The sequence below is a fragment of the Notolabrus celidotus genome, chromosome 13 (assembly GCF_009762535.1).
Source record: "Notolabrus celidotus isolate fNotCel1 chromosome 13, fNotCel1.pri, whole genome shotgun sequence".
NCBI classification, from domain to species: domain Eukaryota; kingdom Metazoa; phylum Chordata; class Actinopteri; order Labriformes; family Labridae; genus Notolabrus; species Notolabrus celidotus.
In genome coordinates this window covers 18582192-18601623 of record NC_048284.1, presented here as the reverse complement: position 1 = coordinate 18601623, position 19432 = coordinate 18582192, and the positions used below count along the sequence as shown (strand labels likewise).

Below are 19432 nucleotides of genomic sequence, written 5' to 3'. Positions count from 1 at the left end.
TTTTTATTCTACATTAAAACAGCAGCAGTACTGATTTTGGTATTAATGTTTGATCCATTAGAAGTAGCGGAAAGGCACCATTAAAGAAATGAACAGCTGTTTTTACAGTAAGATCTGATGTTACAAAAACTTTGCTTTCCATCAGAATTAGTCCTTTAAAGTACATTTAAGATACTTTCTTCTGAAATTGTTCTTTTTTTCATTGCACTCAATTAGATGAACAGTCTTGAGAGAAACCTTTAAAATTGATCAAAATTAAAGCAGCAGAGGCCAAGATCAATCGATCTTCTGGCTGCATTCACACTACCAGCAGTGTTACTTAAATTTAATTTATTCACTGCTCCTGTCAGACTCCAAACTTTGAATCATGGCTTTGAAGGGCAATGGCTGCTACTCCTGTGCTGAGGTTTGTGAAGCTGCAGAGGAGGAGCCAGGATCGTAAAGTAAACTTTGTCATCCTTATATCAATGGACACTTTTCACTGTCTACTGGTACAGAATTGAGAACAAATGCTGCTCAGGAAAACCCTGAGGGACCATATATGATTTGGAATCTGATAATATAAGGATTGCAGTAAAGTTTGGAGTGGGAGTTTAGGGTCATGGTTGTGTTTGTGGGTAGTATGGTAAGTGTTAGTGTGTAATGTAGGTTAAGGTAAAAGGGATTAGAGCAGGGGTGGATCCAGAAGGGTGGACAGGGGTGGCACGAGCCCCCCTAGAAATTGGCCACCTTTGGTGCCACCCCCAAATTCGTATCTATAATTTGCTGTTTGCCGTGTCAGAGGCAGGCCTTATGTTACAATCAACTATTTGGGCTGTGTTGCTGCAGGGTGTGAGTAGCTTTTGTTGTTTTTTTACTGTAGCACATTTCCTTTTGTTAGTACTTAAAATTGTGATATTGGACATTCCTTTACTTTTTGAGTCCTCAAAGCAGGGCCGTGAAACTCATATCAGTTCAGGGGCCACATACAGCCCAAGTTGATCTGAAGTGGGCCGGCCGGACCAGTAAAATCAGAACATAATAACCTATAAATAACAACATCTCCAAATGTTTCTCTTTGTTTTAGTGCAAAAAAGTACAAGTACATTCTGAAAATGTTCACATTTAATGAAGTATCTTTGAACAAAAACAGCTGTTGTATTTTTTGCCATGATGAGTCTCATAGTGGGGCCGAATATTTTACTCTTTAAGCCCTGAAACCTGCTGCGAACACACCAGACACACAGGTTACCCATTCACCTGACACACAGTGTGTAATGTTTACTGCAAAAGAACGGAGATTATAATAATGAAGAAGGTAAAGCTGATTATTTTGGACCCCTCAGCTCCAGCATCAACAGTTTGCTTGCTGGACAGTGTTGTATGCAGGGGTGTAGTGCTAGTGTTAGTAGTCAGTGGATGATCTTATAGTGCTCTAAAAAGTCAACCGGATTATGCAAACAGCAAGTAATCTATTTTCTCACTTTGAGAAAAAAAGTCCCAGAAAAAAAGTGCCGTTCAGGTTCATTCCGTCAGCACTGTTTTATGCGACCCCCAGAGGACAAATTTAAAATAGTAGTTACTTTTATTGAAAATTACAGTTAATGTGTTCTCTGTATTTTTTCACTTTGCCGAGTTGTTCCGTGGGCCGGATTGGAACCTCTGGCGGGCCGGTTTTAGCCCTCGGGCCGCATGTTTGCCACCCCTGCCTTAAAGCATGACGTTAAGAGGATTTAGATGTTGCCATTGTGTTGTGCTCCTTTTCAAAGTTAATAACATTTTAGTTTTAGTATTAATTTAGGAAATGATTAGTGAGGATAAAAAAAAAAAATTAAAGTTATTAAATTGTGTGTGTGCACAAAACTTCATGCCATTCCTGCATAAATCCTGCCCCTACTAGGCAATGCTGTTTTTAAAAAAGTCCAGTTCCACCCTGGTTTGGATCTGATTTTTGGCTGGGGTCAGGGTTGTGTAAGGATTAGTGGTTAGAGGCTATTCAAACTTCAATATACAGAATAAATTAACAGTATTAATTATCTCTCACAAATACTTTGTACTAAAATGGTCTTATCTGTAATTTATTCAGATTCAGATTTAATTAACACAAAGTAAAACACTAGAGGACAAATTCAGACTTGCTGACTCAAAGAGTTTCTTTCTTTAAAGCAAACGCCAAATGACACGGTGCTGCTTTAACACTTTTGATATGAGCAGTTTAAGATATGTAATAAATCTTTCTTGGTGAAATGACCCTTAAGGTAAAGTTAATGAGTTTGATGTACTCCCTAAGGCTTCTATGTCTCATCAGTGGTGAGTAAAGCCATTTCAAGAAAAGTAGTTTATCTTCTCTGAAAAACTCTTTAATATGAAGTGGCTGTATTATTGTCACTTTACTGCAGCCTCACTGTTTTATTTCGCCAGACTAGTTTTCCTTCATTATGAAATTTACTGATTTTTAATTAAGGCTACTCTATCATCTGATTCACACTCAGTCATTGCTTTCACTGATACCATGCAACAATACTTGGAGATATGAGTGAAATTAGATCGCAAATAAATCATCTGCCATGTGGTTGAAGTATCCCTGCAAAGACTATCTTAATGAATGAGTCCCACTTATGATTCTGCTGCAATGGTGTCTATTCCCCCTCAGAGAATGATGAATAATGATTTATCGGTCCTTTTTGGAAACTTGTCTTGTGTGATAATCAAGCTGGAGAGCGTTGTAGGCTTCTTATCCAGACAGGATGATTGCAAACAATCTGTTATTTATAGACGACTGGCAACATGTGAAGGATCCACTGAGGGGTATTTAGAGAATGCATGTTTGCCTCTATTGATGTAGACGAGTACCAGTAGGGGGCAATGTTGCAACAGGATTCATATCCTAGTGTCACAGACAAACTTTATTACAGCTCAGGATGGAATGAAAATGGAGCTCCTTCACCCATGTGAATAAGACTCTGGCAGTTTATGATTTAAAGTTTTAAACATCAAACTGTGAAAGAGTCAAACCAGGACAGCAATGAATGCTTTCTATAAAATTTCCTTCACACACACACACACACACACACACACACACACACACACACACAAAAACAAACAGCTAAAAAACAGCAACACACTGCAGATGATTTATTAATGATGGATGTCCATATCCTTCATCAGACAGCATACAGGAAGCCATCTGGTGAGACCAGCATGGCCCATGCAAGCTACTGGTTCTTCTCCCTAATGAGCCAAGCTCTTGGCTGTCGTGCACCAGTTAACAAGCTCCTCTGTCAGACGTGATCTTGTGCATTGATGAGTCCTTTCTCTGCCCCCCTAACAAGCCCGTATGGACAGCTACTGCAGGTCTCTCGTGAACGCCAGCTTAGCTTCCCCTCCACTGTTTGTTGTGCCACATTTAGACACAAGGCCCACGCATCCTGGCCTCGACAAACACAGCAACCTAATCCCACTTTGAAAAGTTGTTTATCTGTTCGCCCTACCGCCCCCGCAGATGCAGTTTGGGGACATTTTCTTTCCTAGTTTGTGCCTTTGCAGGTCTTTTTTGACACAACTCTGCTGTATGTGTAAATTGCCTTAGTGCAGTGATGGATGGTGAGGAAACTGGGTTGCTGCTGCTGCTTGCTGCACCCCTTCATAAGGGCATCCTGTGCTGCTGAACCCAAGGTGTGAGGGTATGCCCCCTCGTCTTAAACTACTGGTTTGAGTTGGCTTCATCTACAGCACTCTGACATTATCTGCTGAACTTTAACTGCGCTTCTTTTGTTTTCTTTTGTAGCTCAAACGAATAACAAAAGAAAGGTTTCCTGTACTTTCTTCTTGTATTTCTTACTGCTACTGAAACCTTTTGTTACATTTCATCCTCCTTTCTGAGACAGAGAATAGAAACTTGAAAATGTAAAAATATACATTAAACTAAACAGAAACGGCGACATCTCTTTCTTGTTGCTTGAAAAAGTCTCTTTTGTAAGCTAGAGAGAATATGGACCCAGGGGAGACACACCTTGGAAAAACATTGGAACAGACTCAAAGTAATGTCATTTGCACCCACATTTGTCTCTTTTTAAGTGCTTTTATGTCCATTTGTAACATTTTGTCCCTTTGAGTCTCTGTGTTGAGTTTTGATAAGTCTTTGTTCCTTTTCAGTTGTTCTTCTTCTCTTTGTACTTATGTCTATCTTTGTTGTTTTTTGTATTTATTGATGGTTGTTAATGTCTCTTTGCGTTCTATATTTTTCAGTCTTTGAAGTTGTTTGTGGTCTTGTTGTGGTCTTTTTTTCATAACCTTTATTTCTAATTTTGTGCTACTTTGTAGTTATTCTGTGTCTCTTCAGAGTTGCTGCTTCTCCTGAGTTGTTTTCTTTGCACATCTTTGATGATTATTTGCATCTCTTTTACGTCATTCTAAATCTCTTCATATTTGTTTCTTGTTCGTTGTGGTTGTTTTAGCCGTGTTAATAGTTGTGTTGTGTTTCCCTTAGTTTTTGTGCCCTTTGTTGGTCGATCTTCATTTCTTTGGGGTTTGTTTTTTACCCTTTGTAGTCTATTTTGTTTATCTGTGTTTTCTGGGGGGTAACTTTGAAGTTGTCTTATGTATTTTAGTTGTCATTGGATTCTTTTAGGTTGTTCTGTGTATCTTTATTTTTGTTCTGTGCATGTTTTTTGTTGTTTTGTGTCTCTTTTAACCCTCCTGTTAAGTTGCAGGTCAAATTGACCCTTTTTAAAATCTATTTTAGGTAATATATGCCTTCCAAACCAGCTAAATGCAGCATAAAAATCTGGGTAGCATGTGACAGAGGAGGTGTCGTGTTAATTTATCAACATCACTTCATAAAAATAAAATAAACAAAAATTTTAAATAAAATAAACAAAAATCTATGTCATGTAGAACTATTGTATTCATATTTAGAGCTTTCCAATGTACATTAAAAAAAGTTTTAACATGGATTTTAATGAAAAACGAGTGAGTTATTCTCATTGAACTATGATCTGTGAGGATAAAAAAACACCAATGGACCAAATCTCGATTGCAATGGTTAGTAATGGAGTAAAAAAGTTGATTAAAACATATGTACATTGGGATTTTTTGGGGTTCTGACACTTTTGGATAATTGAATATGCCCCGGTTCAAATTGATCTAGGAACATTATTGCTATCCCTAAGAAGCGGACATAACAGGAGGGTTAAGTCATTGTGCACCTATTTTAAATTGTTTCTCTTTGTCATTGTTTTGTGTATCTTTATAGTTGACTTGTGTTTCTTTGTAGTTTTTGTGTCTCTTTGCAGTAGTTTTCATCTCTCTAGGGTTGTTTGTTATCATTTGTAGTCTGCTTGTTTATCTTCATGGTTGTTTTGCATAACTATAAAGTTGTTCTGTCTCTTTTTTTCATTAGCTCCTCTAAGTTTGTTTTGTTAAGCTTTGTAGTTGCTTTGTATCCATCAATGGTAGTTTAGTAGTTTTCATTAACTCCCCAAATTCTTAGTTACTTTTGGCAGAATATATGGTCCATCAGCTTCCCCCTTAAAACTTGTAATCATAAAAACTTTGACAGAAAATTCTTCCAATTTTTTTCAACTTTTCTGCAGTCTGTTGTATATTTCTTTTGGCACCATGTAACAGCAGCTTGGTGCTTTGTTGGCCTCAGTCTGTTGAGATGGTGACATGCTACCCACTGAGGTTCTAGGTTTATGGGTAATAGTGTTTGTTAGAGCAGTAGTGCCAAATATTTTTGGCTTGGATGCAGGACGTAGTCTTTACACCCTTTAGCACAGATTGCAAAAGTCACTGTGGGATAGTTAGTTCAGCCCAAGAGTGATGACATTATTTTTCCAGAATTCAACATCTCTTTGAAGACATTATTACAATGTTTTATTATTTTAAAAGTGTATTGTGGGGCTGGATTTGTGCTTATTTGTTTATTACAGATGTCAATGGGGGTTTTAATTAGGTGGGTCCTCTTGAAGAATACACACACAGCAGGAGGAACGAGAACTGTGCCTTTCTGGCAATAATGTGAACTAAACTGTTATTTCATGTTTTTCTAAGCACATTACTCAAAAAGAACCTCCCAAGGGCGTATTTGTGAACCTTGCTCTCAACACTGCTCTTGTCATATTGCTTCTTTTCATTGTTTTTCTAAACAGACTCTCTTTTTAATTTGTGTCTCACCTGCTTTTTTTTATTCAACAGTCAAGACACCAACAACCCACTGGGTGAGTTCATTTAAAGTCTCTGACTTAACAGTCCACAGTCCTTAAGTAGTACACTGTGACCTTTTCTTGGTATTTAAAACCTCTGCAAATTTTTATAACTAGATGGAATTAGAATGAATGGAATAATGATGAGGATGGTGACATTATCAGACCTGGTACCTGTGGTCAATGGCTGTTTTTAGGTCCTTTTTTAGCACCTCAGGCTGTATTGATGCCTTTTTAATGATAGCACAGGGATTTAACATGAAACTCAGAGGACAGTCAGCTGATTTCACAACTAACTGAGGGACTTTTTTAGCACGATGTATTCTCAGCTTTCATTTATGCTTACAAGCTGATGACAGTCAGCTCCACTGTGCATTGTGTTGTCTGGCTCATGAGTTGTCTGGCTCATGAAGGTAACACAACACCTTCTTATCTTTGTATATGTACGAATATTAAGCAGTCAATACTGGTGAAGCTAACTGTGTGCAGTAGAGACTTATGGTATTGATACCTGAGTCGTGCATTGAGCCCTTAAGCAGGGTTGGATGAGCCATATGCTATACAGTAGATCGTTGAGCTCTGTGTTGACTTTTCTATTGAACCACATACATTCATCATTCCAATACGACCCCATTAGCATTGGCAAGAATCCAAGGTTTGCATTTATTATAGCCTGAAGTATAGATTTGCAATTACAATAAGATCTAATTTAAGATTAAAACAGTACAGCTGAATCAGATACACTGCTAAGTTTCCTGTAGGTGTCATGATCATTATTCATTGTATTGCTCTTCATTATTAAAATGGCTTACATCCTCCTTTATAATTTAAGTTAATTTTGTCAGACTTGGTAAATTATTAAGTATTAAATCACTACGATTTAAAAACACATAGTATATGCATGTATAATCAGATTTGGTTTCAGTATTTGCTTTCATGATTTCCATATAACATTACTATGGGGTTCTTTCCTCAAAACAAGTGGAAAAACACAGGTGGAGTTGAACAACTTGCAGTGATGGTGGAATTTATTTGTAGCTGGCATCCCAAAGTCCAATGCAAAAAAATATAGTTCTTTAAAAAGAGCAAAAAGGTAAAAAATATTTAAAAAATATTTATCACCAGGCAAGAGTCCCATAGTAACTCATAAATACGCTCACAGGGGGGAAAAATGCAGCAATGCAAAACAAGATTGTGCCGTTACCTTCAGTGCAACAAACCAAGACTGACTAGAAAGGCCAAAGTGCCCCTGTTTTAACTCCTATAGCCCCTCCCACTTGGTGTTAATAATTCTTTTAGCAAAAACACACTTTCTTAATATTTAGCTCATTTTAAACTTTTCAACCTTAAAACCTGTTTCAATGATATTTGAAATATTTAGGCTGCCATTTCATTTTGACCCAAAGCACATATATTTTAGGATATAAAAACAAAAACAAAATATTTAATTTCATTTATCATGTGACCACTTTTGACCTCCATACACGCCTATTTACACTGCGGAAATGATGCGTTCTGTTTTCTCGGTTGGGAACCGAGCGGGACACGGCGGCGCACGAATGCAACGCACCTTCAGCAGGTAAGTGGACTGAAAGCTGTGTAAATGTATGTTTTGGTTAAAACGGGAGCTCCCAAGTTTGATAACTCCATGAAAAGGAGAGGGGCAGAGGAATGCTGGTGGTGTTTACTGGGTCATCTGAGACACTGGCAGTGAGGGAAAAGTTTAATATGTTTGTGCGTCGGTGTCTGTGTGTGCCCGTGGTCAGTGACGCGTCTGCTCCGTCGCTCCGTCACAATTACTTTGATGAGTGTTTCACTTTTTACATGTTACATGTTATTAACATATTTAAAAGTTGAATTATGTGGGCCTTTTCTATAATAACATATGGGTACACCAGGCTTTGATTTGTTCTGTTTGTATCTGATTCTGCGCACTACATTTAAAAAAAAAAATGTCTGTAATTATTTTTTGGTCACTAGTGGGCAGTGACAGTCTGGAAAAGCTGAGTTGATTTGTTATCATCATACAAGATAGATATTGTTGAAGTTACCAGGAATTAGGGTTGCCGACTGTCCTGTGTTATCCGGGACATCCCATATATTGGGCTAAATTGGTTTGTTTCATAAGGGACCTCAATTGTCCCGTATAGTGATTATTAACTCTTGTAAATACAGCAGACTGCACTCTACAGACCCTAGATCAGAAAAAACGTCAGTGGCCGATCATGTGCCAATAATGTAAAGAGCTAAATTGTGGTTTCTTTGAGGTTTATTCATATGAGATTACATAATGATACAGTAAGGATTAAAGGGAATATACACACTTTCTGCATTTCCAGTTGAATCAGAATCTGAATATACCCTGAATTCACACATCATGCTCACACCACCATGGCACCGTGCACCTGTCCCTTATTTAGAAGTGAGAAAGTTGGCAACCCTACCAGGAAGTAACATTGCATCCATTTTGATATGAGTGTCTGGCCATCTGACAAATGTGGATGTGACTTCAACTCTTTGTCTGGCCTTGCCGTGGTCACCGCTAACTCATCATGGGAAGTTTCTTCCTCTTTAGCCACTAATGCTTCATTTTATTAGCCAGCTAATTGATAATTTTGTTTGAATACTTCTATGTCTGTGTGTCAAATAGGCACTAGCTTGCCTTTGGGTTGACTAGCCTATAATAAAGACTGAAAGTGGGAGTGATGAGCGAGCATAGCTTCCTCAAAAGTTATAGAACACTTTTTAGCATTTATGGAGTAGGTATGGGCATTTCAATCAAAAATACTATTCAATAGTCACTTGGTACTAACCAGCAAATTTTCAACTATTCCAGGCAGTACTGATGTATCTCACATGTGTCTGATTTGTCCAAATTGTAATCGACACCAAAAAGAACTGCGATGGCAGAAGCAGTTGCGTCATCATCACTTTGTGGGGTTTTTTTGCAACCAGCTCGGTTTCTTCCGATTCAATTGCAGCTCTCTCTAGTATTTTTAACTCAGAACTCAGCGACCATTTCAAACTAATACTTTTCGGACGAAATTTCTTTGTCCTCTGGTTTGAACATTTATTTTCACACAGATTTTTGTTGACTCTTCATGACACAATAAAATTGTATATTCTGCATGAATTCTTAAATTTTTGAAGTCATGTTCCCAGAGGCTTCAACAATTACATACATGTGAAATTGCACAAATTTGTATATAAACTACTTTCTCTAGTCAAGTGAAAAGTTTGAAAGTCCAAAAATCCACTCAGAAGGGAAAGAAATCTGCCTTCTGGCTCTGGAACAAGGCTAGTAATCTTAACATTTTAAATTTTTTTAATCGTCAAAGGAATGCAGTGATACTTGTCAGTTCAGCCTTGGTAGCATTGCAATCAGAAGCTGTTTCTTGCTAATTCGGCATACTTCTGATGCTTACCCAGCATACTTTGAATGCCAAAATGTTATCAAATGTAGGATAAAGATAAGAGGGCTTGAATTATAGCAAGCTAACTTTGAACATCTTTTCTGATGTGTGGCCTCTCCTGAACCACTGCTTTGAATAACTCTGATACAGACCTGTGATAGAGGAAATGTTTGGCTGCAGAAATTGAACGTCTTTTGACTGAAGGTTACTGTTTCTTAACCAGGGCCTCCAGTGAACATTAAATGTGTTTCAATTTTTTGACAGACGCTCAGTCAAAGCGTGATTTCCATATAGATTACTGTGCGCGGTGGGTAGTTCAGTTGAAATGGTGTGTGGCCAACGATGTGATTACAGCAGAGCAACAGACACGTCTACTAACGAGTGTGAAGCAGAGACGAGTAAGTGAGAAGACAAACTCCTACAAGTCAGCAAATCTAAATGTGGGTGAAAACAGAGGCTGAAAGAGGGGGAACACCACCTTCATTTGATAGTTTCTGATTTAATTATGCTCAGACTAAGTGCTTCAGGATGTCATGGATAAATCTCCGACTTTTACCGTCTTATTTCATATGAAGGGAGCAACAATTACATTCCTGATTCACATTCCTGTTGATTTATGGATGAATCTGTCGCTCTCTGGGTCTCAGAAAGGTGATCTGTCGTGCAGGCAGCCACAGGTCATTTATTCTATTCTCAAGTTTGCCATTTAGTCCCCCCTTTTTCTCCCACTTGGGATAACAAGATTTATTCAGAGAATGGTGGCTAATGCTGTAAGCCTAACAATGAGCTGTGATCCAAACTACAACTGGGATTTGGTCCCAGTCTTAGCCATAAAGATTTTAAAGAATACCGTGGACTGGTTCTGTGGCTCGTATTCAAACAGTGCAACATTTTTTAATTAAATGTTGAGTCTCTATGCCTTTTCTTTGAAGAAAAAAAAACGCTGAGTGCAATGTTTGTACAGCATGAGAGAGATTTAATAATGTGAGTCGTAGCAGAGAGCCAACTGGGGCCATTAGCTGTCAACAGAGGCTCCAAATACTCACATTTCTGTCACATCACAATGCTGCCTCGATGATATTGTTGGAGTTAAACATTCTACCAAGCGTTGTTTCAGCTTTTAGAGTTATTGCCTGTTTACATTTAACAAATCACTTTGCGGTGCATGAGGTGTGTAATTAGATTTTTCGTAATCTACTTGTTTATGTAGCTCTGAGTGAAATCTAGATGAACTGCTGTCTCTCTGCTAACAAGACAGCTCCAGGGGCAAATATGTGACAGTAAAATCAGTAAGGTGACAAATGTTGAGGGATTATCTCTGGGAGACAGGTGATTGACAGTAAACAGTGTAATTGCAATATTTGAATTAATGTGGATTTAGTCAGTGTTAAAGGCTTAATAACTCTGTTGCAGCCGAGGGATCAACATCACATTATGTAATCATGCAACAGGGGTTTGTCCTTGTTTTACATGTTTTCGTAACTTTTACTCTTTTCTGTTATAATAGTAGAAGAATTCTAAATTCTGATTGGTCCTAATCCTGCGATGAATGGAGTGATTAATTCTCAACAGCAAAATCGATGCCAGGGACAGCCTGATCATACACATCATTTCAAATCAATCTGTTTTAGAGTCCAGCACATTTCACCTCTGCCTGTTGATACTGTTGTAAAAACTTTGGATTCCTTCTCAGGCTAGTCTTGAGAGTGGGGAAACAATGATAGTTAGCAGGCACAGATATGAGAGCATTCAGCACGCTAAATGTCACTGAACAACTTTGAATCTGGGCGAAGCAGCAGATAGACCAGCAGGACGTGACACATCCCTTGTATAAAGGAAATAGTTTACACATTTATTCACACAATAAACCTTCAGTGTGAGAGATCTTCTCCACAAAGAAACGGGGCAGTCAATAATACATTGAAATAGACCATAGTCAGGACATTAAGGATAACCAAGACTCAATCCAACTCAGCAGCCAGGGCATACATATACATATATACATATATACTGTATGTATATATGTCCTACATCAGACTTTATTTCCATTCCATTCCATTTCAATAGTGTTTGTGTGGTCGTGCGCAGTTTGATTTGTTGGAGTGTGCTCCTTTTTTGCCTTTTTGATTGGATGTAAAAGCAGACTGAGCATAGCTACTGAGCCCCAACCATCTTTGGAAGGGAAAAGTGAAGCAAGATCCTGTCCTGCACTGCAGGCAACTAGCAGAGCTTTTGAGTGCATCTGTAAGTAGCTTATCGCTACATAGTAACTTAAACTGTAAGCGGTAGTGATAGCAACAACATTAAAAGTAGTGATATTTGCCTCATTTATGCTTAAGGTGTGTGAACTGCAAAGCCCGGAGAAAGAGAGCCGACAATGACAATAATGCAGACTGAAATCTTCCTGCAGAAGTCTTGTTCACCTTGACTCATGTTATCTATTGATTATAGTGACTGTATAAGGATTGGTTGGTTATGCATATTAGAAGCCCTACTAAACCCTTCAGGACTCTTAACTTGCACAATCACCCATTCACTATAGATTATCCCTCTCTGGGAATCTGGTAGTTTGTCAACATTGTCATGAGTTGCTTTGGTTTAGAGTCTTGTTTCCTTCCTGTCTGTATTAGTTATGAGGCATGCTTATGTCTTCCTTGTGTTGTTTATTATTGATCCATGTCTTGTGTTATATTCCTTGTGTGTGTGTGTTTCTAGTTAAGTCTAGTGTTTCCTGTTTTATTTTGTAGTTCTTTCTAGTTCCCCTCTATCCAGTTCCAGTATTCTTTGTGGTTCCTTCTTATGTTCCTCGTGGTTCCCTTGTGTTTTCACTTGGACTTATTTTGGATTCAGTTCTCTGGACATTTTAGTAAGTTTTGTCTGCACTTTTTATTTATAAAACACTATCTTCATTCTTACACATGGGTCTTCCTATTTTGCTTTCGACCCAATGTGACAGACATTCCTACAATCCATTCTGTTGGATAGTAACATTGAAGTAATAGCTCGTAAACAAGCTAAAACTGCAGATATTCAACAACTTTATTTAAATTTCGAACTAGATGTAAAAGAGACCAAAGGTAAAACATAAGAAAATTATATCAACATGCTACAATGAGTTCATTTAACCCTCCTGTTATGTTGCGGGTCAAATTGGCCCTTTTAAAGTCTATTTTAGGCAATACATGCCTTCCAAACCAGCTAGATGCAGCATAAAAATCTGGGCATCATGTGAAAGAAGAGGTGTCATGTTAATTTATCAACATCACTTCATAAAAAAAATAAAAATAAAATGTAGAATAAAATAAACAAAAAAATGTCATGTAACTATTGTGTTTATATTTAGGGCTTTCTAATGTACTTTAAAAACAGTTTTAACATTAATTTTAATGAAAAACAAGTGAGTTATCCTCATTGAACCATAATCTGTGAGAATTAAAGAACACCAATGGACTAAATCTAGATTTAAATGGTTAGTAATGGAGTAAAAAAATAGATTAAAAAAAAGTGTATTGGGATTTTTGGGGGTTCTGATACTTTTGGATAATTCAATATGTCCCAGGTCAAATTGACCCATGAACATTATTGCTGTTCCAGAGATACGAACATAACAGGAGGGTTAAAATAGGACCTGTAGGTTGTTCAGTTAATTGTGATAGATCTTTCTGACAGTGTAGCATTTAGATGATGCTGTAAACCTCCATAAACACACAAATACAGGACTGTAAAAAGTAGCTTTTTACGATATTATACACCGCATCTTAATGTAAAAAAATTGTTCTCTTTGTATTCCCATCTTCAGCAATTTTTTCTGCCAGCTTGAGATTTATTTCCATGTCCTGGTAGGTAGAGTTGAAGTGGTTCGTGTTATGGATTCAACCTGACACAAAGGTTAACATTTTGGGGGTCAAAGAGTGGTCAAAGAACTTGAACTTTTACCACAAAATCTGATGGGAATTCTCTTTGATATGTTCTTTGAAGCTTGCGATGTTGTCAGCTTTCTGATAGGACTGAAGAGTTTAGGGGTAACATTCTGTAAGACAAAGAATCAACGGTCAATGAAGTTGAACTTTTTGCTAAAAACCTGGCAGAAGACCCCATTACATAAGGTCTGCCAATCTTCAGATATTTCCAGTGTCCTTTTACTACTGAAACTTCAACAGTAGAATTGAGTAACCTAAAGTATCAGGAATTCCACTGGACAGGCAGCATTTGGAGCCCCGAGGGGCCATTTATAACTAATTAATTATAAGTAAAGTAAAACAAAACAAAACAAAACACAACAACGTAACCTTAAACACAACTTTCCACAGCCATCAAGTTTTTTCCAGTTATCAGTCTGAAAAGGAATTCTACAGCCGAAAATCTCCTGCTAACAGCGCAGAAACTACACTGTCAAAGTTACCCAATACTTTTCTGTCTCACAGCTCTGTAATTAGGCCTTATGGTGGAGTGTAACTGGAAGACAGGAGCTGAGCTGAAAACTGGCAGCCAGAAAGAGCTGGATATGCCCGGAGAGATACGCCTTAGAAATATTTAATACTCCACTGGAAAGAACAATCAATATGTTTCCACAGAAGAGATTCCTGGAGGAGATTAGTACAGATGCTGGAGACCCCAAACCGGTCCAGCTCACCCAGTTAAATGATGATGATGATGATGATGATGATGATGATGATGATGATGATGGCAGCAACTATGTAACTTCTTAGTTTTTAATTAAGCAAAAATACTTTTGCTTGGAGAATTTGCCAACCAAGCACAATCTTACCTGGATATAAGCAAAGAAAATTACTCTGCTGTTGCTGTGAGTTATATTGTCAAATACCCCTGCAGCCAGCAGACTTGCATTCTGACTTTTGTCTTTACTTTCCCCCTCCAAACGAGAGACACATAAATCAATACCAGCTTTACACCAACATTTAAATAAACTCACATATTCCTTTTTATATAAATACAAATTGGGTTGCAGTTTGGTCTAGTTTTTGTGGTCCAGTCATTTTGAAGTGGTTTCAGTGTTTCAAATACAATGTGGCTCTGCAGTATATTGAGAACCATGAAGGCAATCACAATGATCTTTGTAAATGCGTCTGTTGAGCAAAAAGAAACGTCACTCGCCCGTAATCCTCAGCCTCTTTGTCACTCCGGGGCTGACAGTTATCGTTAATGGAGTGAGGCCATGATGGTCTGAGAGTGCGTCTCTGTGAGCTGAGGTCAGCAGTTAACCTTCGTTAACGCGAGGACACTAAAGTGACTTTACTCACAGCGCTGACCCCAGCAAAACCCTTTGAGTCAGAACACAAAAATTGACCATGAAAAGCAAAAACAGAAGCGGCTGTTTTTGTAGTTGATAACAGATAACAGATCAGTGAGGATTAGATGTAACAGAACAAAAAAGAATGGGTCGGTGATAAAGAGCTGAAGGAGGAAACCGTTGGGTTCATACATTTTCATCATATTTCAAACATAAATCCTCAGCTTGCCTTCCCCAAATGTGGTAGCCTGAGGGGGAGAAAACTAATGCCAGAGTCCAGAAGGAGGCTGCACAGCCTGAATATTTATGTGCATGTGAAACATCACAGTAGCTGCTCTACTGTTATGTTGCGGTTGTGTACAGCTGCTTTCAAGTACAAGAGCACCAGATGGTCTTTGATATAGCTAAAAATAATATTTATTCAACCCTAATGACCAATCTAGAGAAAGACACCACACTCTCGTCATTATTCTTGTAATAATACTTTTATTAAAACATCATTTGCCTCCAACAAGTAAAGAATATACATAATAATGATAATAATGATAATAATAAACTGAATATCATCAGAAAAGTATTTTTCTGTTTGTTTATTTTTGTATTTATGAGTTCTTTTTTTTGTCCATTTTTAAGTGAGGCGCTCTCTTGACTCATCTCTGCGTTCTCCAACTTCAAGGCTTGAGCTAGTTTAAGAGGAATGTACAGTACAGGAAACAATAAGTATCTCACTGCCATCATACTGTGTTTTTTCAACAGATTTTTTCTCATTTGCAAGTCATTACACACACCAACCACTCACATTTGCTCCAAAACAACATGAAATAGCCTAAACCTCCTGTGGTGAACGCCTACGCTTGCAGGTATACATACTCTATAGACTAGTGTGGGTGCTCATAGAGACGCACGCACACACACACGCACACGCACACACACACACACGCACAGTAAAACACACGCTTGGGTGCCTGCAGTAGATGGTATAGTGCTGAGCTCTAGTGCTTTAATCAGACCTTTGGTCGTAAAGCGTCACACTGACCGAGGCAGCAGCTTCCACAGTGCTCCTTTCTCAGCAGAACCCAAACAGATAAGCATTCTTCTGACACCACCCCTGCTCTAGCACAGCAAAGTTACCCCCTTTGACTGACCCGTGTCACTCTCTGCTCCTCCTTTCCATCAGTGCTTCACGCTGAGTGCTTTGTCCTTTGGTGCTGGAATTCAAAGGAAATGCCACAGATGCACTGTTAAAAATGTGACCTTTAGAAAAAAAATACAAGATACTCACCAAGGGGGAACCAGCTGTCCATTTTACACAAACATAATGTCAGTGGTCTGCGCAATGCAGAGATTGTCTCTTAATAAAAGTTTGAACTTTTAAAACATTGGAAACAATTAAAAACACAACAGCACAAGAAAAACCTTTGACTTGATTTCTACAGTCTGCACGCTGCACTCAGAGTCAAGAGTACGTATACAGTGTGTTCTGACAGGCAGGTGATGCTGAAAATCTCTTTTATGGTTTCACAGCAGTTCATGTGGGCATGACTAGAGCAGAATATCATCCTGTCATGCAGCTGATTTCTCTATCTATTTCCACTCCTTGAGCTGTCCTAAAAAAGTGTTCAGTTTTCTAATGGAGTTCAGTCTGGTGCTGGCGGTCATGTGTCAATGACGTCCTGCGCTGGCGAAGGTTCGTGTGGCAAACTGGTAGCATTTGGCAGTGGCTGCGTGTGACTCACAGAGTTCTGCTGCAGCTCGAGTGCCATTGCGTTCTGGGGGTGGGGGAACTCCTTCACCTGCCTGCGGTACTCTAAGAAGGTGGATGCCTTGGTGGCGATGGCCACCACATTCTTTCCGACAAAGATGGTGGAAACACGGCTGTCCTGAAACAGAATCATGTTTACACCTCGTATAAGGATAGTGACCACATTGATAGTGACCAGGCTCAGAACTGGGTACAGCATCATCTTCTGGGGCGTCATGTGCTCACCCTGCATGCTGATCTCACTGAGTGATACACAGGGTAGGATGAGCAGCAGAATGTAGCAGTAGAAGAACATCAGGCCCTCGGCCCAGATGGGCAGGCCTGTCCGCTGGGGCTCCCACAAGTTGGCTTGGATATCCAGCAGGTCTAGCAGGTCCAGCGCCACCCAGAATAGACGACTCCTCATGTCCTCCTTCTTTCGGAAAGTTCTTACGTACTCCATACTATCCAGAGCAACCAGAACCAAGTATAAACCTGGTACACATACAGATAATAATAACGTCAAAGCCTTCCTGGCCACTGTCTCCAAACTCTTCCTGTCTGCCTTGCAATTCTGGAAGACAAAGTAGAGCTTGATCTCCAGGACGAAGATGTACAAAAACCAAAGGATCATTGCGTAGCCTCTTCGGGCGGTGCGCACCTCAGCACCAACCCACACGGCCACATACCGCAAGACTATGAGGAAGCAAACATCCCCTACTAGCACTATTATACAAACCCCAATCTTCCTGGGACCCTGGTTCTGCTCCACCAGGTAGGCATCCATGAAGGCCATGCTGGTCATAATGACGATGGTGGTCAGGCACACGTGGCGTTTGTCTGGGGGCGGCAACACCATGGTGAGGGCACCTGCTGGCTCTCACTCTCAGTCTCCAGCTTCCAATAGAAAGTCCAGTCAAGAAGGTGAATACAGCAGCGTTTCCTCTCCAAACCTTCCAGCTGGGGAGAGAAAGGGGGTTTCCAGGAGTTAATGTCTTGCAAGTGTGCCTGATATTAAAACAATACTATAAGTCACAGCACTGTTAGTCCCAAGACAATGACGGTTATTGTGATGAAGAAGCCAAGCAGTGTGTAGAGTCAGCGAAGATATTCTGGCTGCTGATTGCTCTCAGACCATGTGGATAAAGGAGCTTCACCTCGTTACTCAGCGCACTTCCATTGATCCGCCTCTGCTCATGAGCAGCTACTACACTCAGGGCTCTACAGCTGACACACCATGACTGATAGTAATCCGCGCACAGTCAAATGGAGAATACTTGTTTTGGTCTAATGGACATGTGATGGGATTGCCAGACACGGTGCTGCAGTGTAGAAATGTTTATGGGGGTGTTTATTTTTGTACCAGGCAGTGTATGAAGCAGAGGGTGTGCTGCAGCTCAGCATGTGCGTGGAACCCCTCTTCGGATCCTCCTGGAGACAGTGGTGCAGTGTGTGTGGCTCCTTGCAGTCCTGCGGCGAGTGTGACGGGAAACTGAAGAGAGAGAGGAGAGGAGTCTGCAGTGGCCAGAGGCCCCCAGCCGCCATAAATCACGGAGACAGCAGGTCAACGGCCCATGAGGCCTTGCGTCCGACGTCGGCTTCCCTGGGGGGAGGCTCTCACACCAAGCTGAAGATCCATCCTTTCCCCCTCCTCTTCCTCCTGCCACGTGCCGGCCTCTCTTCAGCCTGGAAGAGGGAAATAAAGAACAGAGGGCAGGGGGGGAGGGGGGAAGAGAGGGAGAAAGAAACCTGTCAGCACTACTGGGCCATATAACACAGTTTTCATTGCCAACGGCCCTTCACATATGAGGAGCCAAGTAATGTGTCAGCTTGGCTCAAATAAAGCCTCCTGCACTATTGATAGGGCAGAACATATTGCACATGTTGGAGTGAGACTGCTGCAGGATGTCATTACCCCTCTGTTGTCTGGGATGTGTCACAAGACATCTGGATTCATGGCTCAATATGCTCCAATGGTAATGTTATTATATTCTGCATATTTGGGGCTATAACACCCAGTAGTTTAATTTAGGGAGTTAAATGAATAAAGGATTTATTACGAGAAATCGAAGAAACCAATTTTAAAGTCTCATATAGATGCTAACTGCTCTGCACCTCTTCTTTTATCTAAATTAGATGGCACTACTTTTTTCTTCTTAGGCAGGTGTAACTTGGAAAATGGCGTAAAATCATTCATTTCCTGAACATTTATTGGTTCAGTATGGCAGTTTCTAATAAAAAAATTGAGTTACGCTTCCAGGATGAATGTACTCAAAGATTGTTGGGCTTCTGTTTTAAATTGAATGTTAAAAATGTAATAAAACCACATTTTAGCCACAATGTGCCTATTGTACATGCAGTATGAGCTCAATCCAGCCTCTGATTACAGTCTATTTCTGATGAACGATGCCTCAAGGTGTTCTGTTTTGTCCTGTTTTAGCCCTCCTGCTGATGTGTGTGTCCAGGCGTGTGACAGGCTGGGTCAGTTGGTGCATCTCATCGACAGTCTAGTCTGACGTTTACAGTGCTTATTAAAATATTAAACGCATAAAAAACTGTACAGATGCTGAGTGCTTAACTAGCCGGCAGGAGCCCACCACCTTGTGAGCCAGCTTCATCAATAAATAACTTTGCATGTCCAAATATTAGCATATAGAGAAATCAAGGCGAGGTAAAAGGCAGTGAAAGGTGTTAATTGAGCAGATATGTCTCTCCCAGTCTGAGTTTGGTGAGATTTTTGCAGGAACTACAATTTATCTGTCACTCTGTAATGTTCTGTTCGTTTCCTCTGCTCCTCCTGTCACTGAGTCCTCCAAGCGGAACACAAATAAATCACATTAGT

At 39.7% G+C, this 19432-nt stretch overlaps 1 protein-coding gene and 1 long non-coding RNA gene across 2 annotated transcripts in view; one reads left to right on the top strand and one right to left on the bottom strand.

Annotated features, from left to right (window-relative positions):
• The first annotated feature begins 7716 nt into the window (after window positions 1–7716).
• The window catches only part of LOC117823684, a 170877-nt gene continuing 159161 nt past the window's right edge, over window positions 7717–19432 (top strand). Inside the window, exon 1 of the long non-coding RNA XR_004633466.1 lies at window positions 7717–7764. This is a non-coding gene — a long non-coding RNA (uncharacterized LOC117823684). The remainder of the gene's footprint in view (window positions 7765–19432) is intronic.
• On the bottom strand, window positions 15423–18181 carry tmem121ab (transmembrane protein 121Ab). The gene is made up of 2 exons (XM_034698909.1): window positions 17954–18181; window positions 15423–17550 (listed from the first exon to the last, which is right to left on the bottom strand). The coding sequence occupies exon 2, from the start codon at window positions 17447–17449 to the stop codon at window positions 16505–16507; it is 945 nt and encodes a 314-aa protein (XP_034554800.1). The 5' UTR covers window positions 17450–17550; window positions 17954–18181; the 3' UTR covers window positions 15423–16504.

Excerpts from the sequence above, each read along its gene's own strand:
- tmem121ab (XM_034698909.1), bottom strand. The coding sequence starts at position 17,449 with ATGGTGTTGCCGCCCCCAGACAAACGCCACGTGTGCCTGACCACCATC.